We start from the raw sequence: 26,120 nt of genomic DNA, 5'->3' as shown, positions 1-26,120 counted from the left end.
ACAAGTATCATACCTTGCAAATTGCTTTACAGATATTTACAGCATCCTTCCTGTTGTGTTTTCAAGGACTGCTAAGAGTCAATAAAGACAATCTCAGGGGCAGATAGCCCAGTTAGAATTTTAGAATCATGTGAACAGGTTAAAAACCTTTCAGTTGATTGGATCTTCATACTCTAATACCATGAAAAACAGCATGCTTATAAGCCTGGCTGCGGATTATATTATTACATTTTTGAGTTTCCTATTTTGAGCTCATGGACTTTTAAATTTTTATATTCATCTTCTCTGTCTTCACTGCAGTAGCCTTACTTCTAACTTCTTTTGACATTGTATTTGGAAAAATACTGCCATAACTTCAAAAAACAGCCTGGGGACTTGTGGCTACTGAATGCTGTTTCCTGTGCAATTTTTATTAGAGCAGAATTGAAGAAAGGAGTGTGAAATCATGAAACTAAGTGTCTCCAGCTTGATTTAAATTCAATAATACTCATGCCTTGGCCATGACTTGGCAAGAGGTCAAGAGAGTTGAGCAGGAGGGTTAAGAGCCTATTTATGTAAATCTGTCTGGTACATTGTTTCCAGTGTTGTGAATTCTAAGTGTATTAGTCAGGATCCCAGATAAGAGATAGAAGGTGCAGCATCAGGCTGAGGCTCTCATGGCAAAATATCCTGAACCCCTGGCTTCATACCCCACATTCTTCGCAGAACTTGTTACGGTGCTGTGAACTATGAGTCTTGTTTTGGGTCAGAGCAACATCTCGAATGCTGAAACACTTTTGAGAGACACAAACCTATTTCCCTCAGCTATTAACACTGTGCTAGCTCTACCTTATTAGCCATTTATCAGCTAACATCTGTCTCAAAATTCCCCATGTGCTCTTTCTCAAGGATGAAGCTGATCTCTTTGCCCTGGGGCTTTTGTGGTCTGCCAATGGAGGTGGCTGCTGTGACAGTGAATGGAGATGGTCTCAAAATGGTCTCTATTTTAATACGGTCCACACTGTACTAGCCTGAGCATTTCCAATCTAACCTATTTGAAAGATGAATTTGTATTCATTTGATAGCCCTCTCTTCCTCTTGAAGGCTCCTACCGTGCTGTGTGCAATGTAAAGCACACAATTGCTCTTCATGTGGAACACCTCAATAAAACGTGTGTCACCTGTGGGCTTTGTTTTCTTTTCCATCTCTCTCTTTTTTTAGATGACATGACAGCAACGCTCCACGCTGGGTGATAGGAGAACCTTGAAGAATGGAATCTGAAATAAAATATTCTCCCTAACAAGCTGAGGGGATAAAAGAAAATACAAATCAACTTGCATTTCAGATAGCTCATCTGGGTAAAGAGACAAAAAGGGAAATGGTTTTATTTTAATCCCATTCAATAATTCAAATGACCACTGAACTGCAGGCTGGATCTCCAAGCAGAAAGCCCTGGGGTTTCTTTTCCAATTTTTTAAGTATTTTTATGCCAATAGTCTACTCCTGCCACCTAATGAAAGCGAAGGATCGATTCCTCCCTGTTGAGCACAGAGAGCCGACAAATGTAGCTGCATCACAGGTGACACATGTCAATGTCTGCAGAATCACACGGCACAGTAAAAATAGGCTACAAGAGCCAGCTCTGGTGCTTTAACAAGAAAAAACAGTCACAAAGAAGGCCTAAAGCTATGGTATGAAAGAATCTGTTCTCTCTGATCCCACACAAGGGAGGAAAAATAAAAAGGAGATTTTCCAATATGTATTAGTGCATTTTTTTGGATGAGAGAAGAAGCTGTGCTATAATATAAGGCAAACTCACTGCATGGGTAGGGGACAAGCAACTGAGCTGTGTTGGACACAATGATGTTTCAGAGACTGTGGCCTTTGAGCTCTCCTGTCCCCCCTAGGATGGGGACAGGAGAGCTCAAATGTCTGTTTAAAACAAAAAACAATCAACAAAAACCTATTTTTCCAGGTTTTGAAGCACAGTGTGACAACACATGTAAATAAATGAGCAGTGCTCCCCAAACACACCTTGCTGCCTCAACAAGATCACTCTGCATTCTCTGCTATATGTGGTGTACTATGTTGGACAAAGAGATTTGCAATTACCTGGCTCATCTTGCAAATAAGATGCCTATGTGAAGCAATTTCTGCTTATCCTACAGCTAAAATAAGCAAAAAACCTTATGATACAAGCTCTATTCATGATTATGCATATACTTCAGTAGGCTGTCATTATGAATGTGTGGTATATTAGCAAAGTGCATTCTCTGGCAGCTCTCCATATTTATACTTTAATCACAGAGCTCTAATTTCCCCTGAAATTTATTTGATTTTTACTTCTTGTAAATTTTGTTTAAAAGTATGTTGAAGTAGCCATCTGTAGTATACTAAATAATTATGTGAAAAGAGCCTTAAAAATAACCATTATTTTAATTAAATTTTGATAGGATTGAATTGAAACACATGCTATATATTCTCTCCATAGTACAATTAATTACTGTGCTCTGATTTTTGCTATAGAGAGAGTTGAGCCCATAATGTGCTGATTTGTCTTGGGAATGCAACATCTCTATCACCAAAGTTTTCTATTTTTTTTTCTTCTTTTGAGCCTGTGATTACTAACCTGAATTTCTTTTTGGCTCTTGAAAATTTATATAAGTCCCACTGCTGTGACAGGTTATAACCTTTATGGTGTGTAGGATATAAATGAACCTAATACTATTGAAAACTGTTTGCTTCCTGTGTCTGAATACCAGAGATGATGGGGAAAATAATACCATGTCCTGTCTAACTTTAATGTCATGGGACTGTAGAAAGTAACCTGCTGACCATCAAGACAGTGCCCGATATGAAAATATTTTGAACAGAGCTTACAAACACATGAAAGATCAATAGCTTTCTAGGACTATTTCTTTAAATGGGGTATTTAAAGCTAACAAGGGAAGGTGTCACAATATCCCTAAAACATTGACTTCAATTGGATCTTTATTATTTGGTAGGTCTATGTAAAAGGAAGAAAAAGGCTATGTTGAATTAAATTTTTAACTCAGTCTATATAGCTATATATATATCTATATATTTATACATCTATATATCTATCTCCTTTCTGTCTACTGTGCCTGCTTGTTTTTCTTCATGCCTCTAAGATTTTACTTTGCTTGGTCTTTGACCTCCTCAGTGATGTGGTTCAGTGTTACATTCTCTAGTTATTGCTTTGCCTTCTCTTGCACTCATTGCTGTTTCATTGCTCCGTGTGGTTTCCACTGGCCATTTGTTTTGTTACAGTGAATGGGAATGCTTTTTGGAGAGAAATTGATGGTGCTAGAAGTCATCTAGTGAGTATTAGCTTTATCATATACTTGGCATTATGGAGCTATTTCCAAGTGACTACTTCACTTTATAAATGGTAATGCTGCAGGGTCTAGAGCAGGGCTTGTGCTGGAACTCATGGGCTTCTCTGCTGTAATACCTTGTTTCTGATACTGACTTGCTTTGTGCTTAATGGCAATGCATTTAACCCTTTTTCTGTCTCATTTGATCTCCCCTTAAGTCAAAGGAGGAAAATATTTTTTATCTATTTGCAGGGAGGATCCTTCTGCTAATATTTCTCTCTGCTTGAGGCTCATAACTCCCCATCAGTATTCAATATTCTCATTTCAGTTCAGTGTGCTTATTGAGTTCATTAATATCTGCCTCCCTCTCTCTAACAGTGGGAACTGGTGAGAGCTGTTGCCTGCTGTCCCTGATGACCTTAGGAGCAGGCTGTCCTGGCCTCCATAAGAAACTGAACCAAAAAAAACCATGCAGCTAACTTTTCATCTCTGAAATGCTGAGACCCTCCCTACCTCTGCATGGAGAGGACCTTATTACAACCACACTTGATGGAGAGGTGGAATTGTCTTAGGGAGGAGGATGAGATGTCAAATGCATGTCAAATGGTCTGTGACTATTGAAGGACAAGGGAAAATAATGATTAGCCTAACTGGTGGCTAAATGGAGGAGACCTGCAGAGCATCTCTGGGCCAGCAGCCATGAATGCTAATTGCAGCTGGATCAAGCAACTGATCTCTTTTGTTACGGCTGTATTCCTGGAGCAGAAACTTGTTAACATTTCAGTGGTTTGTATAATCGCTGATTTCTGTTGTCAGTGAAGCTTTTTCCTTTGTGAAGAATTTTCAGCTTCTCTTTCTCAGGCTTTTTTTTTCATGTGTGTGCGTGAGAAGGTTTTCTAAGTTTGGTCTACTGCTTTGATTCCTTGGACATATTCTTTCTGTTTCCTCCTGCTCTTTGCATTTGTATTTCCATCTGTTTTCATTTGTTTGGCATCTGGCTACAACAGTTTTCCAGAGTGTATTGTAATTGCATGCACTGATAATAAATCAAGGAGACCTAACAGGTAAGAAAACCAAATGGCAGCCACAGGGGAACAAAGTAAAAACATAAGAAACACCAAACACTCTATGCTTCAAGGCATCTAATGCAAATATAGATGAGTTAACTGTTCTAACTGATAAAATTAATCTGGCTTATATCTTACCTAGTGTTTCCAGTTCAAATATTTATAACAAGATAGAAATTTTATGTAATTTGTGTTTCAGATAGCTTATGGATCTCAACAACTGAGATAGAGTCCTAAGGAGGATTTTCAGGTGAAGGCCACAGAAAGTAACACATATTTTCAAGCAAAGCTTTAGTGCATATCACTTCATTTAAAGTGAACATTAACTATACCAATCACCACCACTTATCCAAGCTCTAAGTCAGAGACAAGATTCTTGGATGTATTTGGGTGACTCTGCTTTGCTACATATAAAGATACTAAGTGCTGTGTCTTACCTTATGGTAACCACATCAGTCTCATCTTTACATGGTGGGATTTCAATTTTGATATTTTTTTCCTTCATCTGGATACTGGCAACGACATTCACAGGCACATGAGCATTCATTTTGGTGCGTGCTTCCAGCCCTGCCTGGACTGTGTGTGTATTAATTCCCATTACAAAGGTCACCTCCTTGGCCATGCTGAAAAGGTAGAAGGAGGATATAATTATGTTCATGCAGCAATCAGCTGTTGAATATTTATGGTCTCTGTCACTTGAAAATATTATTATTTTATTTTATACAAAATACTTACCTTAGACTTGTTTTGGATCTCAGCTTAATGTTGGCATTTAGTAACTCAGTCAATCTGAAATCAGACTTTGGAGAAGGTGTAATCTGTGCTTGAACTATTAAAAAGAAAGCAAGGAAATGGTTAAAAACGCCCTCCAGTCCTAGCAAGAATGTTTGAATTGCTAAAGCAAAGAGCTATGTTACCATTTCCTGCCACTTTTGTGATGGAAGAGTAATAGAAGCTGGTCTCTGTCGGGAAGCCAGTGCAGGTGGGCACAATGCGGCGGATCTCAGAGGACAGGAGAGCCTTGGTCCACTGCCTCCCTACACCACTTTGAAGGCTACTGATTATTCTCCTTAGTGAAGGGATTTTTTCATCAGATCCATACCATGCCTGCAATTACAGAGTTCAACATGTCTAAATAAGCAGAACTTGAATATCATGATCCGTGTCATTAAGTATGCCTCAGGGGAAATTCTGCTAGCAATGATTATAAATAATCCTGATCAAAGCTTGACCTTATTTGCCTTGATTAATACTAGAGACAAAAACCCCAATCATGGATTTATAAAAAGGAGAGAATGCATGAAAGTAACAGTATTTTAGAGATTTTGATGCTTGGGTAGTGGTGCTTTAAAAATGATACCTGCAGTGCATTTTGAATGGCGTTTTTATCAAGTCCACCAAAAAACAGCTCTTGGCCAAACATCTTCAAGTAGCCTGATGCAAAAGGTTTGTCACTGGAGAATGCCTTCCAGTCAGAGAGCTGTGTGAGAAGATTAAAAAAGCCTGATTCTTCATAACATCTGAGAAAGCAATATCAGAGATTTTCTTTTCCCCCAGAATTTACCGTTTTCAGGATTTTCTTGAAGTCATAGTCAGCCTCCCAGTCCCTGTCAGGAGCGTAACCTTTGGCAAACAACTCCTGCAGTCCTTCAGCTGCTATTCCTACCTGTGGGAAGGAAAAGTGCAGGTGCCAGTGGATGATGGTTATAAGAAGGGATTAGAGGGCAAACTGTGGGTAGACCCAATTACCTCCAAGGGATCAGCCACTCTTCCAAGGAAATGTGCCCGTAGCTGGGACATTGCTACAGTTGGAATTAAGCTACCTGCATCATTCAATACCAAATATTTAGCTGCCAGCCCGCTCATAAGGGACTCTGCAGAGAAATAGGCAGTAAGACACAGGACAGTTAGTTTTTAGGTCAGAATGTGCAGATTATATCTATTTACTAATTTAATAATCAATATCATATGAGCAAGACCAGAAAACTTAGCTATAAAACTGATGTTCTGAAACAGTTATAAACAGAATATTCTGATTTTTTTTAAGTAATAATGGGCAAAGCTACAAGCTCACTGGTCACTGCATGGTGGTTATGCCATTTTTCCAGTTGCTTTTGCTATATCATAGAATCATAGTATGGTTTGGGTTGAAAGCAATCTCAAGGATCATCCAGTTCCAGCCTCCTTCCATGGGCACGGGCACTCTCCAGTAGACAAGTTTGCTGAAATCTGCATCCAACCTGGCCTTGAATACTTCCAGAATTGGGGCATTCACACCTTCTCTGAGCAAGTTGTGCCAGTCTCATCACCCTCACAGTAAAGGATTTCTTTGTAATATCTAATATAAACCGATTTCCTTTCAGTTTGAATACATTCCCCTTATCTTGTCACTCCATGTCTTGTGTAAAGCTGCTCTCCAGGTCCTTTGCACGCTCCCCTCATGTGCTGGAAGGCCACAATTAGGTCACCCCAGAGCCACCTCCTTTCCAGACTGAACAGTCCCTATTTTCTTAGCCTTTCCTCATGGCAGAGGCGTTCAACCCATCTGATCATCTCACTAGTCCTCCTCAACACTTGCTCCAACAGGTCCAAATTTTTCCTGTGCTGAGGGCCCCAGAGCTGGATGCAGCCCTGCAGGTGGGGCTCACAAGAACAGAGGAGAGGTGCAGAAATTCCCCCTTGTCCTGCTGGTCTGGCTTCTTTTGCTGCAGCCCAGGACACAATTGGCTTTCTGGGCTGCAAGTGCACGTGGCTGGCTCATGTCCAGGCTCTCCTTCTGCAGCACCCTGAGTCCTTCTTGGCAGGACTTCTTTTGATCTGTTCATTCCCCAGCCTGGATTGATATGGAGGGTTGCCCTGACCCACGTGCAGCATCTGGCATTTGGTCTTGTTAAAACTCCTGAAATTCCTATGGGCCCACCTCGTGAACTTCTCCAAGTATGGAAAATATGCCTGTCCATATCATTTACATCCAGTCACACTCTGTAAAATCAGCTTATGAAATGCTTTTACGAGACGTCATTTAGGGCACCTTGACTAAGGAGATGAGAAATGAAAACAGATTTGCCATCCTTTTCTAATAGTTCAGGGAAAGTGATACAGATGTCCTGTAAGGACAGATGGTGAGCTATAGATTTGTCTCTCAAATGACTCAAAAACTATTTAATAAATCTAGTCCCAAATGCTGTAACCCTCACATGAAATGCACCAGTTGTTAAATTATTGACAACTACTGAGTGAAGTTTGAGGAAACAATTAGTTTCTATTTATTTCTCTACTTAGATATATCATCCATAATGTTGTTAGGTACAGATAATCAGTGCAGAGGACAGTCAGGAATTCTTCCCAGTTCTGGCATGTTAGATTCTGTCCTGCTTTATGAGTTGAAGTAATCCCTCTGCTTTTCTAAGTTTCCTTAGGTTTTAAGAAGAACAAAGCTGACAGGATATGTCAGCATCCTTGTTGTGCTTCCTTCTAGCCCTCCTCTCCTGTTCCTACACTTTCTGGAGAATAGGGAAATATGTATGAACTGTAATTTTGCCAAATTGCCTTCATTGTTTTGCTGCATGAATGTACTGTGCTATCCAAAGTGCTGGGCACTATCTACCTACAGCATATGAGATTCAGAAACAGCCCCTGCAAACAAGACACAGGCATTTATGCCACCCCACTTTTGACAGAGGAATAAGTGGAGAACATTCAGTAGATAGTAATGATGATCCTATTAAAAAAAACCAAACAAACAACCAAGTGGTGCCACACCGGGACATTACTAGTGAGTTGACAGAAAACAGAAATGTGAAGACTAGTTTTTCTCTGCATGAGCTTAGCCAAGGCAATGCCAGGTGTTTTCTGGACAGGACACTAAAACTGAGGCACAGTACTTAAGTGAATTTGTTAAATTTTTTATGTTCTTACCACAAAACCAATAAATTAAAAAGTCCATGGTACTTCCTGATACTCAATAAGAACTATTGCTTAAAAATTAATAAATGATTATATAGAATTCATTGACTTGAAGAGAGCAGGAATATTTTCCACACCTCGGGCATTACATAGTGCTAATGCTCCAAGAATATATTTGCCATTTCACCATAAGAGTTTGATGACACCTGCATATATTTGATTAATGTCTTACCCCAAAGATGGGGGAAAGAAAACTTAGCGAGCAAAGAAAGCAGTCTTTGGTACATATAAACATCAGCATACATTTAACTATATGAATCTGTGCATATTAAGAGTCAGGTTCTCACAGTCCTCACACTGAACCACCCCTTTGATTCCAGCAGCAATGTGTAGAGCATGAAGCACTATTTGTGGTGGTCATGTGTGACAAATTCCAGAGCAGAGATAGATTCAGCTGACATTATTTCTTGTCATTAAAAATTCAGCATCTAGCACCACAAAGATCTGCAATGCTGGGGGCAGATTTTTGTTTTTATCAAGGAAATAGGTACTGTGTTACAGCCGTCACTATGGTAACTCTTCCAGAATGGACTCACAGAAAAATATTTTACCTGTGGCTAGTGGAGACAAATCAAATTAGAAATCCTCTTCCCATGCTAGTGTAGTACAAGATCGATTTAATTTAACTGAGTTATGCAAGTCTAAGATTAGCATGTGTGAGAAAAGGATCTTGGTTTTTATTTTTCAGGATGCGGACCTACCTATCCATGGTAGCCAAATTACTGATAATGGTCTTCACTAGGAAGTAACAGCAATTCCCTGATGTACTGCATTTCCAGGCTACAGCCAAAATAAAGTATTCGATTTCACATAGCCTCCCTCATACATATTGCACCCTTCTTTCTCACTGTGTGAAAATTTTAGATGGCTTAATTTTAAAAGAAAAAATTAAAAGACAAAATGTTTGTCTAAACAAAGAAACACATATCTTCATATTAACAGAAAATGTATCTATCCATGAATGTATTTTAAGTAGTACAAATGTTCACCTGGTGTATATTAGTGACTGTGTTTCTTTGGACAGTTGCTGTCTCCATGATTGAGGCAGCAAGGACATGTATAAAAATATATGACTGTGATTCTTACAGAATGTATCATATTTATTTCTATTATAGCACACATTAAATGGCCACGTAAAACCCACAAAACTGGGGCAAGATAACAATAAGATTTACCAAAGTCTTTCAAACCACACCCCTGTTTCCAAAAAGGAGGCAGCAGCACTTGTACACTCAGCACTGTGAATTTCAGATGTTTCAGAGTCTCTTAATATTGATTGCTTTGAGATACCAGTGAACGACAAAAGTTCTAAAAACATCCAGCTCCTGATAGATAAACAGCATGCATAAGGAGACTGTGTTTGGAGATATAATCTCCCAAGTCTACCAGCTACATATGCCAAATCACTGAGGCTGTCATGGTCATTTACATAGAGGAGTTGCTTAAAAAATCTACTGAGAAAAGTAACATACATGGAAAATAGGAAAAGCTACAATGTGGCCCAATAAAACATCTCTTCTAATCTGGTCCTTCCCTACTTTAACTACATTTTTATTTGTAACTCTGATGTAACTGGCCAGTCTCCAGATACCATACATGGATCTGTTCATTGTAGTAAAGAATCCTGGTAGGAAGATGCAAGAAAAATCTTTAGACAATAAACCTGATGTAGCTGCTCCTGGGTGCAATAAATTGTCACATCTGAATGTTTTCAGAGTTTTCTGTTTCACTGGGCACAATTGTTGGGGTGAAGAGTATTTAGCATCACATTTGGATGCAGCAGGAGTTGTAGGTGTTCAACACTGGTGGAAATTAATCCACTTCAGCAGCAATTTAGGTCCCTTCTGTTTGTTTGGTGCTGAACAATGGTATGAAATTGTTAAGCACCACTGAGAATACAGCATTTGATACAGGAGCATGTGCCTCCCTGACTAATGAAAACGGAGGGTTAGAGCCCCACAAGCCCTCTGGTAATTTCATGCTGGCAGTGTACGAAGCAAAACACACAGGGACATAAAAACTCTTCAAATGGAGGGTCTGAGATTCTCATATTTTTTTCACTGAAGATCAGAAAACATGGAGGAACAACAAGCAGCCTAACAGCTGGTTAGGAGAATTTTGCTCTCATACTGTACAATTTTTTCCCCCACATATTCACCAGTGTACATTTTCTACAAAACCTCCTGGATCTTACCTTTAAAGACGCTGAAGCGGAAAACCTTGCTGAACTGATATCCAGACTTGTCAAACTTGGGACTTAGAGCTCTCACAGCCATCCTGCAGGCAGAACCCCTGGAAAAGTTCAGTGAGCACATTAACATTCCAATTAGCTTGCAACAAGTGCTTCTCCTAGGAAGGGAATTTTCCTTACAGCACTTGAAGATCTGGATCTGTGCTTCTGCCCAGGGCCCTCAAGTGAGAGTAGATGAAACTTGCCACTTGCATGCTGGGCTCCCTCAGCACAGCATCAGCTAATGTCATCACGACTGGGAGACCTGGCTTGGTTTCAAGTAAAACCGCTGCAGCCAACATTCGGATTCGAGGATGAAGTTTTTGATTCAGGAAAATCTCAAGGGTAATAGCCTGGACCTGAACATAATAGATATATCCAGATTTACTGTATGTTTGAACATTTTGCTAATAACCATTCAACAGCAGTGAATTATCTGTTTCATCAACAGCACAGTAAAAATTTGGATTAATTAATTATAATGGCAAGAGTGTGGTTTCATAGTCCATGGGCTGGAAGGGGCATTATGGTAAGGTAGTTTGACTTCCTACACAATCACAGCCAAGGAACTTCACTGGATAACTTCTACATCAAGTCTTTAACCCTTTTTTGAGCTATCCCACTCTAGGTAAAAGAGATTTCATGAATCCATTACATACCTGAGAAGTGATTTCAGTAATCATTTATCCCTCTATATAAAGGTACAACTTATTTCTAATAATGTGATCTTCTGTGGTACTTTCTGCTAAACAATAGAATAAAAATGAAACAAATAAAACCTAATTTATTACCATAAATCTCTACGCCATATAGGCAGCTTAAACCAAAATTCAAGGCAATAAATGTAGTAGTACTTGTGGTTGATGTGTTTGCCCTCAGCAATATTCACTACCAAGAACAATTTTGTGCTGGAACCTTTGCAGTTTCCAGGGGGGCACAGGAGCCTTTGGCCCTAACTTTGAAATGGATGTGGACAATGTGCCCCTGTTCTGGCAGCCCTTCTGCACAGCCCTGTCCTGCCTGGGAGAGAGCACATCCATGAGCTCTAATGAGGAATGACCCAGGAAACTTCAGCAAACTTTGGAAAAACCCTGACTGGTTTTATGAATTTGAATATATTGACTATCAGATGTCAATGTAGATGAGGTGACAAAGATGCAGTAGGCCTAAATTTTCAAATTAAACAATAAAAAAGGCCATGAATTATGTACATTTAATCCAAATATGAGTGTGTGCCTAGCTGCAAGCCAGGAATTGAACTGTTTTTGGAACAAAAAAAAAAAGTGGCCACAATCATTAACTTGTTCCAGATCAATTTTCCCCAAACAAAATGCATAGGAAATGAAACTGAATGGTCTGGGGCACCTGTGGAAAGCCAGGCCAAAGAATAATCAGAGATGCAGTGTTGGTCTCAAACATCAAATTGACTTTTTTTTTCCCCCAGAAAATACTTTAACTTCTACCCTTGCAATTCTCTCCCCTCCCTCCCCTGCATTTCCCCATCCAGCTCCTGCACTCCACTAAATTGTTTCTTTATTCTTTTGGTTAAAAGCATACCCTGGCTCACTATTGTCTGTGGATCAATATATGCACTCAAACTGGGAGGCACATGCAAAAAATGAGTACAATGGAAACACTGATACTGATTAGTAGGTGAATAGTTAATGAAAGCTTTTATTTTACCTTTTTATATTAAGAATTTACTTCTATAAAACAAGAAATTTCAACATCAGGAAAAAGATCTTGAAAAGCTTGAAAAGGTTTCCATTTAAAAGCAGATTGCTTCCAAATGAAAACGATTGTAAAGTGATGTCTGTGGTACACGAGAGTGTGCTGGGGTAGGCATTGTATGTGAGATCTTATAATTATCTCAGTCAGGGACAAAAGTCACATTTAGTAAATGCTCTGTTTATGACTTAAGCCCACACAATGTCTGTAAATTTGTAATTAGGATGCAAACCCCTGGTATCTATTTACAATAAAATCTGGTCTTGAATTACGATTAGATGTGACACTCAGTATTAAATGTCAATTCTCTGAAAACCTTGTTTTGTGGTTCTCTCACATACCAAAGGTGAAGTAGTACTAAACACATTTGGGTCAATAATTTAGTTTTCTGTCTAATGTCCTTGGAAATGAAATGTTTGCAATGGAAATACCGATTTGTCTTCAACAACAATGAATGTGTCCTTTTAATGGGATTTTTTTGTTGCAGTCTGAAATACTGGAGGTTAATGTCAAAAGAAATAAGACATGCCTACCGAGGAATGGCTAAGTATTTTTTTTTAAATAACATTATCTTTAAAGAAAATAGATCTTTTTTTCCCTCATCACCCATTATCTGTTAGCAGCTTTGTAAGTGGAAGTCAGAAGGGCAAAGGAGGCATTTTCTTACCATTTTGGGGTCTTTCAGGCCTATGTTTTTCAGGGCCATCACAGCAGTCACATGGACCCTGAGCGGCAAATCCGAGGCACCAGCTGCATATCCTGGCAAAAACTTCTTGATGTGCTTGATGCTGGCTGGATGTCCTACATTCCCAAGAGCTTTCAAAGCCAGGGAAATTTCTCCTGCGCTAGACTTGCTCAGTGCCTCTCCTGCAAAGCCATGAAGAAGCTGAAAAAAGAAAAACAGATCTGTTGAGTTCAATTCCAGCTCTTATCTATATCCCATCCACCAGCCTCTTCTGGGGTTTGACTTCTATAATTTCAGTTTGTTCAATTCATTTATTTTAAATGTTTTCAAATTCTTATTTTTCCTCATGAATAGAACATTTTATTCATAGAACGAGTGTAGCTGTACTGAACAGCTTCTTCTCACTACACCTTAAAGTTACCAAGTAAGATTTTTAAAGGAAAAAATAACAGCTTGGACCTAGTGTCCACTGCCTTTTAAGGTAAGCTGGTAACCCTGAAATAATGCTTCTTGAGCATCTCTCTCTCTCATGGTTGAACACAGGACAGATACGGTTAAACCTTCACACCCTTAAAAAAGATTCCTGAAGATATGGATAGTGGTGGTGCCCTTAACCAGTTATTACAGCCTCTTTTCAGTGTGGATTAATAGATGAAAAATGAGTTCCCTGCCAACAATTAGGTAATTTTACAGCCTTCATTGTAAGCAACTGGATCACACTTCCTTTAGTGTGGCAAGATTAGAAGTAGTCATCTGAAGGCTGAATAAAAGCAAATAACTAAATCCTAATAGATAAGTTTTAAATTATAAGAAATGGCTCTAAAAAAGCAACTGAGATGTTAGAGAATAATTTCAATACCGACTGTGCAGTTTAACATAACACATTTGAGATCCCTTCATGGTGCAGAAATAGTCTACTTGGTATTACTGATCAAATGAAAGGACACTGGAAATGCATTGAATAAGCCTAAACAATCATTTGCTTTGGGAAAGAATTTTCATTCTTTGACACAGGGTTTCTCAGATTTAATTAGCTCAAGAGCATTGGTGGCAATTGTAACACAGGAGACCAATGCAGGAATGTTTGCCATGCCTATGTACTGCAGGAAAAACATCGTGTCATGCATGCAGTGTAATTGGAACACCCTGCTCTCACTGGGGATGGTGGATTGATGGGTGCCAAAGACTAAACACATATTTCTCTTTCCTTTGCTGTTACTGGCTGAGTGGTTGGCTCCACGAAACTTGACACGCATTTTTAGAACTGGGAAATGCTATTCAATGACTACTCAAATTGTTTTGAGGCCTGCTGATTAAAAGCAGTGTAGAGCAGGGAGGGTATTACTGCTGTTATAACAACCTTATAGCCTATATTGATGACTGGGCTCTGCTTCTGGCTAGGATACATTAATTCTGACAAAAAACCTGGGCTTTTGTATCACTTAGTTTATTTATAATGCCTATATTTAAAGTATTTTTGAGCAATGTCATGGGACTTCATTAATAATTGGCAAGAAAGCACTCAGAGACACTCAGATAGAAAGTTATGAATTGTTTGCTCCTTCCTCTCACTCTCTTTTGTGTGCTAATCTAAAGATAAAAATGCTGTATTTAACCAACTGGGGTTCCTTTCCCCAAAGGAAGTGCTGTAGTGAAGCGAAATACAGCTTTCTGAATAATGAAGAAAGAACTCAAGGCTTAATTTTTTCTTTTAAATGATAAATAACCCCGTGGTTACCTGGAGACACTCGGAGCAGGAGTCTGAGGAGGAGCACTGCTTGTGGCACAGGGACGCGTAGCTGAGGTGGCAAACCTTCCCAAGCACGGAGCTCGAGCGTGGGCAGTGCTTCTTTACTATGAGCTGGGGAGAAGGCAGCTGGTTGTTACTACCATTAATGAAGGGGAACATTATTGAAAAATATGGTTCTGCCTAATGGAAGACAACATCGGGCTTTTGATATTGTTTTTGTTGATGGATTTTCAGTTAATCTGTGGATAGTGCTGTATTTGACACTGTAATTGTAAAGTAACACCAAGTAACATCTGGAAGGCAGATCTGTCTCTTTTACAGTGTTTCACATTTAAATTTGGCATAGCCTATAATCCAAAGGGAAGAAATCACCCAGTCATGGAATGGAAAAATGCACATTATTGAAGAAACATTCATCATGTTTTGTGATTGCCTCAGCTATAGGTACAATGAATTTGAGATTTGTTGTGAATGGACCTCACTGCTTGGGCAGAAAGGAATATCTTTTATAAATGTAGGAGCTGACAGGAGGCACCAGCTGGTTTCCCACTGGTTTCTTGTGTGGGAAGCAGAGCACCAGCACACAGTAACAGTTGGGCTGTCAGGGCTTTCACTGGGGGAAAAAAATCTAGTCTGGGGTTCATCATCTCTACTTAGGGTAGGCAGAGATAAATTCTTGCATCTGAGACTGGATTAAAGCCTGCGTATACAGAAAAAATTGCAAAAATAATTAGACTTCCTCCTACATGGCCTACACATTGACATAATTTCCTTGGTTTTGACAGATCTTCTCAAATTCATAGCCATCCTTCTAGGAAAATTAGGACAAATATGTAGATATAACAAATATGTATTTCTTGCTCCCTTGTCTTTGTAAACAGTCAGAGAACTAATCTGATGTAACTATAAAGTACATTTGGAAAAAGAGAGACTAAAGCCACTGTTTGCAGCAATAACCTCTATCCCTGTGGGGTATTTTAGTCTTTATTTCCCGTTTCATTCCGGACTCATTTTTGCCCTTTTGATTTGCATTCTCCTCCCCTTAAGACACGCAGGAAACAAAGCCCTTTCAACCTCGCTAGAGGATGTAAAACCTTTGTAATTTCAAAGCCTTTGCTATCTTGTGAAAGGAATAAATACAACAGATGCTAGAATCAGGAGGGTGGTTTGAGAGTGTTTAGAGAATCCCACCATTGCTTCCTCCATCACATCCTGAGTTGGAGGGCTGGAGTGCAGAGCTACAAGCATTGTTTGAGTCACTTCCCAGCTGGTGAGCTCCTGCCTTTCCATTTTGTGCCGCAGGAACCTGAGTGCTCGGTGACTGGCCACTGCAGGGATTATATCCAAAATGTGGCGCCTGCAATGGGAAAGGCAAACAGCATTTTCCAAGTCTGCCTCTGAACACAGGGATCCCAGAGGGTCTCCACAGAAGCAGGACCACCTTTACTGCCTGTACCTGTAGGCTGGCCGACTGGAGAATCGCTTCCACACCGATTCGTAATTCTCCTCGTTTGCTGCACGGAAGAGCTGCAGGAGCTTGAGAGCTTTTGCTGGTGCATCATTGGGAAGCTGGTCAGAGGTGGCCTCTACTAATTCTTGGAGGCTTTCCTCAATCTGCAGAAAGATGAAAATGCAGAAAGATCGCATGCATTGTTTCCCACAAGCAGGGATTCAAATCTCCAACAAAGAATCTGTCCAGTTGCTGGGCTTTACCTCATTTTCCACATCCTTTATTTTGAATAAGTGGACAGGAAGCTGAAGCAGCTCACTGCCAAACTGATACTGAAGAGATCCACGATTCTGGTACTCTTTTGATGGGACCTCTGCCCTCTGCTTCTGCACCTCAGTCAAAACAAGTTTCTGCCTGGAATAGAGAACCCCAGGAAGAAAACATCACAAGATTCAGGATACAAACGAAAAAAACCCCAACAAACAGTAATCCTGCTTCCCCGTACTGCAATGCAGCCACAAAAGGTTTTGCTATTGAGGGTATTTGCAGCCAGATGCAAATACCCTCAATGACATGCTGCTCAGAACCAGGCTCTGAGGAGGTGTGCACTTGCCCAACAGGGCTCAGAACAGAGCCAGCCTTTGCCTTCCTTTGGGAAAAACTGGGTTTGAGAATTTATGGAAGAAGAGGGAGGTGAGAGGTTGTGGCCTGAAGAATATCATAGGAAATACTTGCTGTGTCTTAAGGAGTAAAAGATGGACTCTAGAAAAACACAGATGTGAAACTTGCTCAGAAATTACAATTTAATTTAAACATTTTTAAGAAGTTCATAAAAGCTGTTATGTGTCTGTGTCTCTCCTGGAAGTTTCAAATGAAATTGAAAGTTATTAGATACAATAAGAAATGCTACAATCTTTTTACTTGAACTATTACAATTCCCTCCCCATTTTGTTTGGTAAGCTGAATATCCTGGGGACTACAAAAGAAGGTTCTCATGAAGCTTTAAACTGGATTTTAAAAGAAAAGGGCCACATAAATTCAGGATTAGTCTTTGGAAAAGTGCTTGACCTTTTGAAAACTTTTTAAGAATCAACAAACCTTCATCATTTGTTATTAAGAATAATTCCAATGAGAGACTGTCTTTGTAAATATTTGCTATCTTTTTACATTTTCAGCTAAAGAGACGCAGCCTATCCTACCAATTATGTTTAAAATGGGTCATTTAGGACACTATAATAAAGTTAGGTATTTGTACTGATCAACTGAAAACATTCCAAAAGCAATATTGCTGTACTACAGAGTCTCTCGAAATCTCTGTAGAAAATTGGTGTGTTTATTTTGGAATCTCTATGATCTTCTGTATCATTTCTATTCACTCCTTCCATATGGATTGCAGAGAACTGCTGCAGAAAAATAGCATATAACTGCTTTACAGACAAGCCACTGGAATTTGAATAGAAACTGCTACAGAATCAGTAGAGATTTTTTCTCTCTTGAAATGTTATACAATACTGTTGAAAGGGCATTTGGGTCACAAAGTATAACATCAGGTACACTCAGGCACATTTAACTCCCCCTTTCAAATCTTGATGAATCTATTATGTCTTCATTTTCATTGTTTTGGGAAGAGATATATCTGCCTAGAATAGATGAGAAAATGCTGTATTCTGAAGAGAAGAGCAAATGAATGCTAAAGATAGGATGAAAATGGTGAAACAGTAGTGAAATCTCTCTTGGCCTTGAAAGGTGCTGCAAGAGTCTTATGCTGAGCAGGTCTGAAAGCTCAGCTCCAAGTGCCTTGATGGATTACTTTTTTTTAACAGAGAATGCATTGTGGAAATAACTTCTGAAGACTTGAGTGAGATAGTCACATCTTCCCAACTATCCTATATTTGTCCCCTTCAGCTGGGTAATGATAAAAATGCAGAGAAAATGGGAAAAGTAAAGGTACTACCCTTCAGAGAGCAGAGAAAGACCTTACTGAAGACAATCTCTACAGGCTGCACAGGGAGAGTGTAATGCACCATAAATCCATTGTCTCCAGACTAATGCAGACTCAAAAATCCCTATAATTTAATAAGAACTGCAGATGTGTCTATCTACACCTCGATTTTGTAAGACATTAAAGCCACTTTCACTAATTTTTTTGGGTTTAGTTTTGTTTGGTTAGCCAAATGGAACAGGTTCATTATATACATGAAGTTAATCAGTCAGCTACTGACACAAAATTTCTGATTCTGCTGTTTCCAACAGATCCTTGCAGAAGCTAATGGAGCAATGAAGATTACAGCAGCTGTAGAGTGGGATCAAAGAACACCTTCTGCACTGAGACATTTATGCAAAAAGCCTCTCCCTTCAGTAGGGCACTCCTATTTCCAGAGCCCATAATTAAAGTAAATTTAAGTAACTGAAAATTTTTCCAAAAAATGAATTTGATAGATGAAAAAAATTTCAAATACTGAAAGTTTGAGTGCTTGAGCTAGGGACACAATTTCATAGAAAAACTTATTTGTGTTTTGCCCTAAATTTCTTTAAGAAATATGCAAAATTTGCTGTGAAAAAGCAAATGCATTTAACATGTCTTGTGCCCAATTGTTTTGCAATAAATTTTGCAATTTCCTATCAAGAAACAGTTTTGGTGGGAGATTTGCAAGCTGCCCATGGTATTTAGGAATCCAGAGTCCCATCTAGGTTTTTTGTGAACTAGTCTCCAAGGATCTCTTACTGCATTATTATTTTCCAGGGAACTCTTTTTCCTGAGTAACTGTCTTTCAGAATATTTTGCTTCAAATATATTAGTTCACAATTTCTCAGATGGAATTACATTTGTTTTGTCTTTTATGGCATAAATCAAATATCCCTGAGAAATAAAATAGTCAAGTCCTGCCAAGTTTAACTAACAAAATTTGGATAGGGATGTGCATGTTTCAGATTTACAACTAACAGTGACGGTTGTTTTTATGAGCTGTTTGGGATTTTATGTAATTAAATACTGGCAAACAATAGGCTGTGGAAGTAAAGGATTTATTTCTCTTATAGACCTTCACTCAGGTTACTGGGTTGCTGAATTAAAGCAATATGTACAGTACCTTGCTTCTACAATAGCATTTCCTCCTGTTATCTCGTTGAAGGGGGAAAACTGGTGAATTTCCTCGACATCAGCTTGTGTAATTACAGCTTCACTACGTGAATATTTAATTTTGTAATTGTAAGTAGCAGTTGCACGAGAATTCTTGTTCCTCTTTATAATACAAAAAAAAAAAAAAAAAAAAAAGAAACAAAGAAAATAAAAAGTCATTGAACTTTGAAATTCTGTAACTAGAGGCTATTACATCACCCACTTCAACTCATTTCTTTTCCAGGGCTGTTTTGTTCATTGGCCATAAGAGCAATCAATGTGAATTCTGTGCACTCACTTCCATGGGAGAGGTCAGGCACACTGCCTGTCTCCATTACTTTTACTGCTAAGACGTGTTAGCTGCTTTTTCCTTTTCCCAAATCTAAGTAATTGGTCATTCCCTCGAGAAGCAGACACATTTTTCTGAGGAGAGCAGCTGCATAAACCACTCTATTTCAAAGACAGGATTATAATAAAGTTCAGCAGTACCTGTCTTGAATAGCAGAAAATGGACATCGTGACTATTTTTTTTACTCAACAGAGTAGGTGAACTAACTCATGCTGATAATTAATGGTTTCCAAGCCAGCTAGCTTGAGCTAGCTCAAGTGTGCTTGCAGTACATTGCAGTGGGCAGCCCAGACCTCTGCTTCTCTGTGGCATCATTTTCATACAGAAAGAAAATATTGACAACTGGATACAGCAGATCTGATTTTCCTCTCATTTTTAGTATTTAAAATTAAGAGATTTTGTGGATATCAAATGGTGTTCTGCATAAGAATTTAAAATACTTATACACAATACCACTCTGATTTACCTGCTGGCAGGTCTTGCATGGATGAGTGTATGCTGATCCTGTGACAATTTGAACTTTCTCTTCACAGCTGTCCAGGTCCTTGGATTTGCCCACATAGACTACGCTTGCTCTCTTGTTTTCCTGGATTGTATATGTTGTGTTACAAATACCTCCAATCCCAGCCTGGCAAAAATGAGAACAGGATCAGAGAAGGTCACTATTATGCAAAGCTTTTCCTCACCTCATGAAATTTCCTGTTTAATTCTGCATTTTCAAAATTACTAATGGAAGTGAATGCTTTATTTTTCCTTATATTCTTCAGAAGCAAAATTGCAATGATCATTACTTTCCTCTCTTTTTCACAAGTATCATTTCCAGTAAGCCAAATCAGAGTTACACTGAGAGAACCAAATCTCCCAAAAGTTTCACTCAGAGCCTCAGGAAACGGGAGCAATAATTTTCAGCTAGAGCTGTTGATTATGAAATATGTTTTGAGAAAATATTAATAAAAAAGTCAAAATAATTTGATCAGTCAGCATGAAATTTTAACAGTAAAATATTTCAAGGTTGGAGATGGCATTCTGCCCTCAAAACTTGCTTTTACAGAGAGCTTACAAATGCCTATGGAACAGGCCTTGCAGTATCAGGTGATCTGTCACAATATGACCAGCAATAATTAAAAAAAATTTCAGGATAAGAGTTTTGATTGTGGGTCTTCTTGAGTTCACAGTTTTAGCGGAGCTCTTAAATAATATTTTGAGCATTTACATTTATAAGACCTTTTAAGTCTCCACAGTCAGTGAGGTTTTTGTAGAGGAAAAATGCTTGATTGCATTTCAGGAGGAAGAGTTATTTTCCTGATTTTTTTATTATTGTTATTTATAGCATAGCTAGTGCAGAGACCAGCTCTGGGCTATGTGAGAGCAGAGAAATGCTCACGTGGTGTTTAGGAAAGAAGATGTACCCACTTCATCTTCAGCTTAACAGAATTCCCTGAGACACTGTGTCTTGGGTAAAGGCTAGAAATAGGAATTGCCCAATATTTCTGGAAGCCTTGCACTCTGCAAATACAGGTATGGGTCTCTGCACTCTGCAGGGTATGGTAGAGACATCCAGACTTTAAATGGGAGAATCCAACCCAGAGAGTTCAGTGGGATGGAGCAGACTCCTGCCCAGCTGAGCTTCACAGATGTGCGCAGTTTATGGCCAGCTCAGACACCCTGAACCCACAGGATGGGATGTACACCTTCCCAGGTTGGTCCTTTAAACCTCTCTGCAGCTCAGATTTTGGGACTAATAATGTTTATCTTCCTTTGCAGAGTGACTCAAGATTGTCAAGCATGGGTGCCAAAGCTCATTAATCAGTTGCTGTCTGAGAGAAGCAAAGAAAACTTGGAAATTATTCCAGAAGGTGAAGTCACATCTATTGCCTAGCGGTGAGAGTAGAACATATTGCTAACTGAATTAGAAAGAATTAAGATGTGAAACTTGATATGAGAAAATAGCATTGCAGAATATCCAACAACACCACACGGATTTTTATGTGCAGCAAACAGTGTGCAAAAAATTAAATCATCTAACTCCTTTCCCAGAAACAACTCTACTTATGTAAAAATAAATTTAAAAAATATTAGAGTTACTCTTGTCTATAGTTCCAATAAAAATAACATGAAAGTATAATAATTTAGGTTTTTGCCAATCTCTGAATTGAATGTAGTGTAATTAATGTAAATATGGTTTCACAAAAACTAAACACGTTGCAATTTCTGTGGTGAATAGCAATATCAGATGATTGACCTTGACTAATATATTAAAACTTGAAAAACAGTGGAAATTTCAACAGAGCATCAACTGCAACTGTCAAAGCTGTTATGGTAATGTTATGACATATATACTATTTTCTTCCTAAAAGAGGAGCTAGAAGAGATTAACGTATATACGATTGGTAGAAAAAGTCAAATTACTGTTATTTTGACTTTAATATGAAACTGTATTTTCAAGCATGTTTTTTTCCCATTTTATGTAGGCTTCATCTTTCACGGTTTACTTTCTCTGGAATCACAAGCCAGATTTTCCAAGAGTTTAATTCTGCAAATGTATTTTCTGAAATACTTTCATCAACCAGCTTAAAAATATGCTCTTCTGTTGTTCTGTTTAAGTACATCGCCACCAAATGTTGTCCCATATGAAACTTAATCATGATGTCCCAAGCTTAGGTCTTTCTTATAAGTGAATTTTATGTCAAGGATGAATACGGAAAATGCAGTAGAAGACTCTGAAGTGAAAGTTTATTTATTTGCAAAGGCACCACAATGGCCAAACCCAAAACTCACCTCCTGCAGACTGTATGAATTCTGTGCCTTCTTTAAGCTCAGCTCCAGCACGTTCACAATCCCTCTGTAGATGTTCAGACCATCATCCGAGACAGAATCAGGAGCCATAATGTTCCCAACGTGGCCATTGCTGTACTCAAACTTGATGGGGCTGCTGAGCTGCCCAGTGAGGACCTGGGTCAGTTTCAGGGATCGGGAGAACGGGCTCTCGGGCCAGGCACCGTTGTACTCTGCGGCTTCGATCGAGTGAATCTGGAACAAAGGGGGAATAAATCTCCTCTTTCAGTTTTTTTCTCCCCAGTTAACTTTTTTTTGAATACACCCAAGCATCTAAAGCTTCAATCACATCAAAAATAAGCTTTTAAATAACGCAAAGCTTCTTCAAAGGCGAAACTTGGAAGTTGCCATTTAGCATAACTAGTGTTGATACACACATTTCTGTATATAAAGTGAAAGAGAGCACTGCAAATGGCTGATATTTCCACAGCCACTGCACTCTGTTCTGTTTCACAGACAATCCATATTGCCAAAGGTTGACTTGTGCAAAGAAATGAGCCAGAGAAGAGCCACATGCAGCAGGTTGCTACCCGAAAGTAGTGTGGAAGAACTGCAGGAAATTGCAGGAGAAAGTTAATGTTGCATAAAGCATCATTAACTCCTGTTGTGAACTCTGTCATTTCCCTCACTGGGGTCACAGAGCGCAGGCAGCAATCTGAAACTAATAAACACATGGCCTCTAGGTCAGCCAGACATGCAGAATTAGTTTGAGCGGTGGACAGCAGGTTGCAGAAATTGTCCTTCCCTACACGTTGTGCCATGGAACCAAAGGCTGAGGCACTGGCTCCAGCCCCACTCTGCACTTCACACTCCAGCCTCAACACAGGGCACATCCAAACAAGTAGAAACTTGTGCTAAACTATGCATAACTTGAAAAATTCCTACCCCAGAGAATGGGCATGTTTAGCTTAGTTTCTCAGAGGACCCTTCCCTTCTATATATTTTGACAACTTAAAGAGACTTTTCTCTGACACCTCAGGCTGGTGATGTGGCGCAAGACACAGATTAATTTCTCAAAAAGCTACACAAACTAAATCCTCATGCAGCAAATCACTGGAGACTGCGCTTTCATATTTATTTTTGTTATTGTTGGTGGAGATCACTGCCAGCCCCAGTAACTGAAGCTTACAGGGAAGGCTGTTAGAGAGTAAATCCCTCATGCTGCCTCTTGGACATGCTTCTGGCATATTGCACACAGGCAGGTTTGGGACTGCTCTGCAGGGTCAGGGCGAGGTAGTTTTCCCCAGCCCTTGGGGCCCAGGCAGGACTTAGGCTGTCTGCTTGGTTTTGAACACAGCTGGCAATTCTTACTTGTTGGTTTGTGATGAAAAAATTGTCAGCTGGAAACTGCCCAGGGAGCACAGCTTTTTGTTTAGGCTGAATGTGAACTAGTAGGCTGCAGATGAAAGTTTAATTCCCTGAACCATCCCTCCAAACTGTCTAATTTAAATATAACAGCAGCAAAATAAACTTTTTCCAGAGAAGAAGGGAATAAATATACTATTTCCTTTAGCTTAGAACTTGCCCAAAAAGTTATGCTTTTTTTCCTCTTCTCCTTTCCTTGCCTGAAATTATTTCTGAAATGGAAACTTTTCAAAAATGCAGTAACACTAGTAAAATTATGTTAGAAAGTTTTAGAGAACAGGAGTCAATTTTTGGTGAAGACTCATCCTGGCACACCAAGAGCCATTTAGGGAGGAATGAAGGAGATTCTGGGATAAGGACAGGACTTCTTCTGCCTCTTTTCTGGTAGGGAAGCTTTCTACTCACCACTCCAGATGTGTGACTCTTATTTCCTTGGCTTCTTTTGTTTTGTAATCCATCCCCTTACAAATGTCATGGAAAAGCAATATTTCCCATCTAGATCTATTATAATTTGAACTTACGAAAATACCAAATAACAGCAGACTAATTCAGGGTGGAAAGCTACAACATTTACTAGACAGCCACCAGTCTTTTTGACCTAAAGTTTTCAATATGCCAAATTAAAGATTTTAAAATAACATTTTTCTTCCCTGCATGCACAAGGCTAAGTGAAGTTTGTGTAAAGCAATTGAGGTGTGCATTTCTCTACAACCATTATAAGCACATACAGGCTTCTGTTAAAGACAAAAGTGTATTTCACATAATCAAACCCCTCAGTAATTACTCAGCAAGCAGTAAAAACATACAATTGAGGATGACAAAGAATGTCACTCAGGACCCTTCAGAAAAAAGAAAGATGACATTAATTATGCTAAATATTGAATCACATGCAACTACTGTTGCATGTTTTATTGCCTTTTGTCTGCTGGTTATGAAATCAGTTGATTAAATAATCCTAGGTTGTACAGTTTGAAACAATTGGATTGATCTAGTAATAAATAATTGTGCATTTCAAATTACATTCCATTGTTTCCCTGACCACAAAGCAGAAGAAATCCTTCAAGCCCAAGGTTGGCTTGAGCTGAGAATTACCTTGCAAAGTGCAAATAGAATTTTAGGGCACTGTATAAAAAATAACAGTGTTAGTTACATTATCCCTGAGTAAGCACAACACATGAGGAAAGCTAATAACTTCACAAAAGCTTAAAAAAGAAGCTAAGTATGTTGAGAATTTTACCTTTCAAATTGAACATATTTTCTTACCCTAATGAGACAAAGTTTTGGCCCAATACCACTAATTTCCACTTTACTTTTTATTCTTATTCCAGCTCTTGCAAGTCCTTTCTCTGGAAGTCCACTGAGAAGCGTTGTTTCATAATCAAATGTATAAACCTTGTTTTCACTGAAATCGGGTTCTGCAAAGAAATGATTCCCATAAAATATTATACACAATGTACAGAATATATTAAAGTACCTGCATTAGAATGTTTGGAACAAAAAAAGACAAATTTGTTCATTTTGCATTGGACTTGAACTAAATTAGCTGTTGTAAAGCTATATTAAACATTGATACACTTTTCAGATTCTATTTTTAATTTCACTCATTATAATTATATTAGTTGATAGGAAAATTACTTACGGTAATTAAGATGCTGGCTCCCTGAAAGAGAAGAAAAAATAGAGGAATGAAATGACAAAGAAAAAAAAACCAACCCTAAAATGTGAATGTACTGTAGTATAAAAGGCTATATCTCATCTTGCACATATAGCATAACCCTTTCTAATTAACTTTACTTCCATTTCAGCACCAGCCAAATGCCTTTTTTTTCTTTTAACAACAAAAGAAGTAATGAAATATTTTTTCTACAACATGTTAAAGTTCACGTCTGCCTGTGAACTATATTTAGGTTCTGAAACCTTTTCCTGAATATACAATTTTAAATTGATCAAAGCACATAAGTTAGATACTTACCCACCAGGGTTAAAACCAGGGCTAATATCAAGCCCCTCATGATGGGGGTAGAGTAAAGGTGAATGTGATGGGTTTCTCTTTTATAAAGGCATGTGATATCACATGTTTCTTTTGGCACGTTACTTTGACAAATAAGTGCATTCTAGAATGCATATTGATCAATCAAAAAATAAACATTTCTGAGGCCATGAATGCTGACAACTTCAAATCCCCTCATGAGTTCAGCTACCTTACATTCTATATAATTCACCATGTTTGTGAGCCTTTTGAAATTCAACAGGACACCTT

At 38.8% G+C, this 26,120-nt stretch overlaps 1 protein-coding gene across 1 annotated transcript in view; it reads right to left on the bottom strand.

Moving 5' to 3' along the window:
* LOC131560234 (vitellogenin-1-like) overlaps positions 1 to 25,872 on the bottom strand; it is a 42,791-nt gene extending 16,919 nt beyond the window's left edge. The window contains exons 1-19 of the mRNA XM_058808898.1: positions 25,833 to 25,872; positions 25,500 to 25,520; positions 25,124 to 25,275; positions 22,439 to 22,690; positions 20,127 to 20,288; positions 19,283 to 19,434; positions 16,457 to 16,607; positions 16,200 to 16,357; positions 15,935 to 16,100; positions 14,732 to 14,854; positions 12,976 to 13,194; positions 10,722 to 10,939; positions 10,545 to 10,642; positions 6,134 to 6,258; positions 5,949 to 6,050; positions 5,745 to 5,864; positions 5,302 to 5,491; positions 5,120 to 5,213; positions 4,822 to 5,007 (exon numbers count right to left, since the gene is read on the bottom strand). Of these exons, the coding sequence (XP_058664881.1) occupies positions 4,822 to 5,007; positions 5,120 to 5,213; positions 5,302 to 5,491; positions 5,745 to 5,864; positions 5,949 to 6,050; positions 6,134 to 6,258; positions 10,545 to 10,642; positions 10,722 to 10,939; positions 12,976 to 13,194; positions 14,732 to 14,854; positions 15,935 to 16,100; positions 16,200 to 16,357; positions 16,457 to 16,607; positions 19,283 to 19,434; positions 20,127 to 20,288; positions 22,439 to 22,690; positions 25,124 to 25,275; positions 25,500 to 25,520; positions 25,833 to 25,872 (2,729 nt within the window). The remainder of the gene's footprint in view (positions 1 to 4,821; positions 5,008 to 5,119; positions 5,214 to 5,301; positions 5,492 to 5,744; positions 5,865 to 5,948; positions 6,051 to 6,133; positions 6,259 to 10,544; positions 10,643 to 10,721; positions 10,940 to 12,975; positions 13,195 to 14,731; positions 14,855 to 15,934; positions 16,101 to 16,199; positions 16,358 to 16,456; positions 16,608 to 19,282; positions 19,435 to 20,126; positions 20,289 to 22,438; positions 22,691 to 25,123; positions 25,276 to 25,499; positions 25,521 to 25,832) is intronic.
* Between the last annotated feature and the right edge of the window lie 248 nt (positions 25,873 to 26,120).

The sequence above is a fragment of the Ammospiza caudacuta genome, chromosome 7 (assembly GCF_027887145.1).
Source record: "Ammospiza caudacuta isolate bAmmCau1 chromosome 7, bAmmCau1.pri, whole genome shotgun sequence".
Classification (NCBI taxonomy): Eukaryota; Metazoa; Chordata; class Aves; order Passeriformes; family Passerellidae; genus Ammospiza; species Ammospiza caudacuta.
Note: the sequence above shows the minus strand (reverse complement) of the source record. Positions and strands in the feature narration are given on the sequence as shown.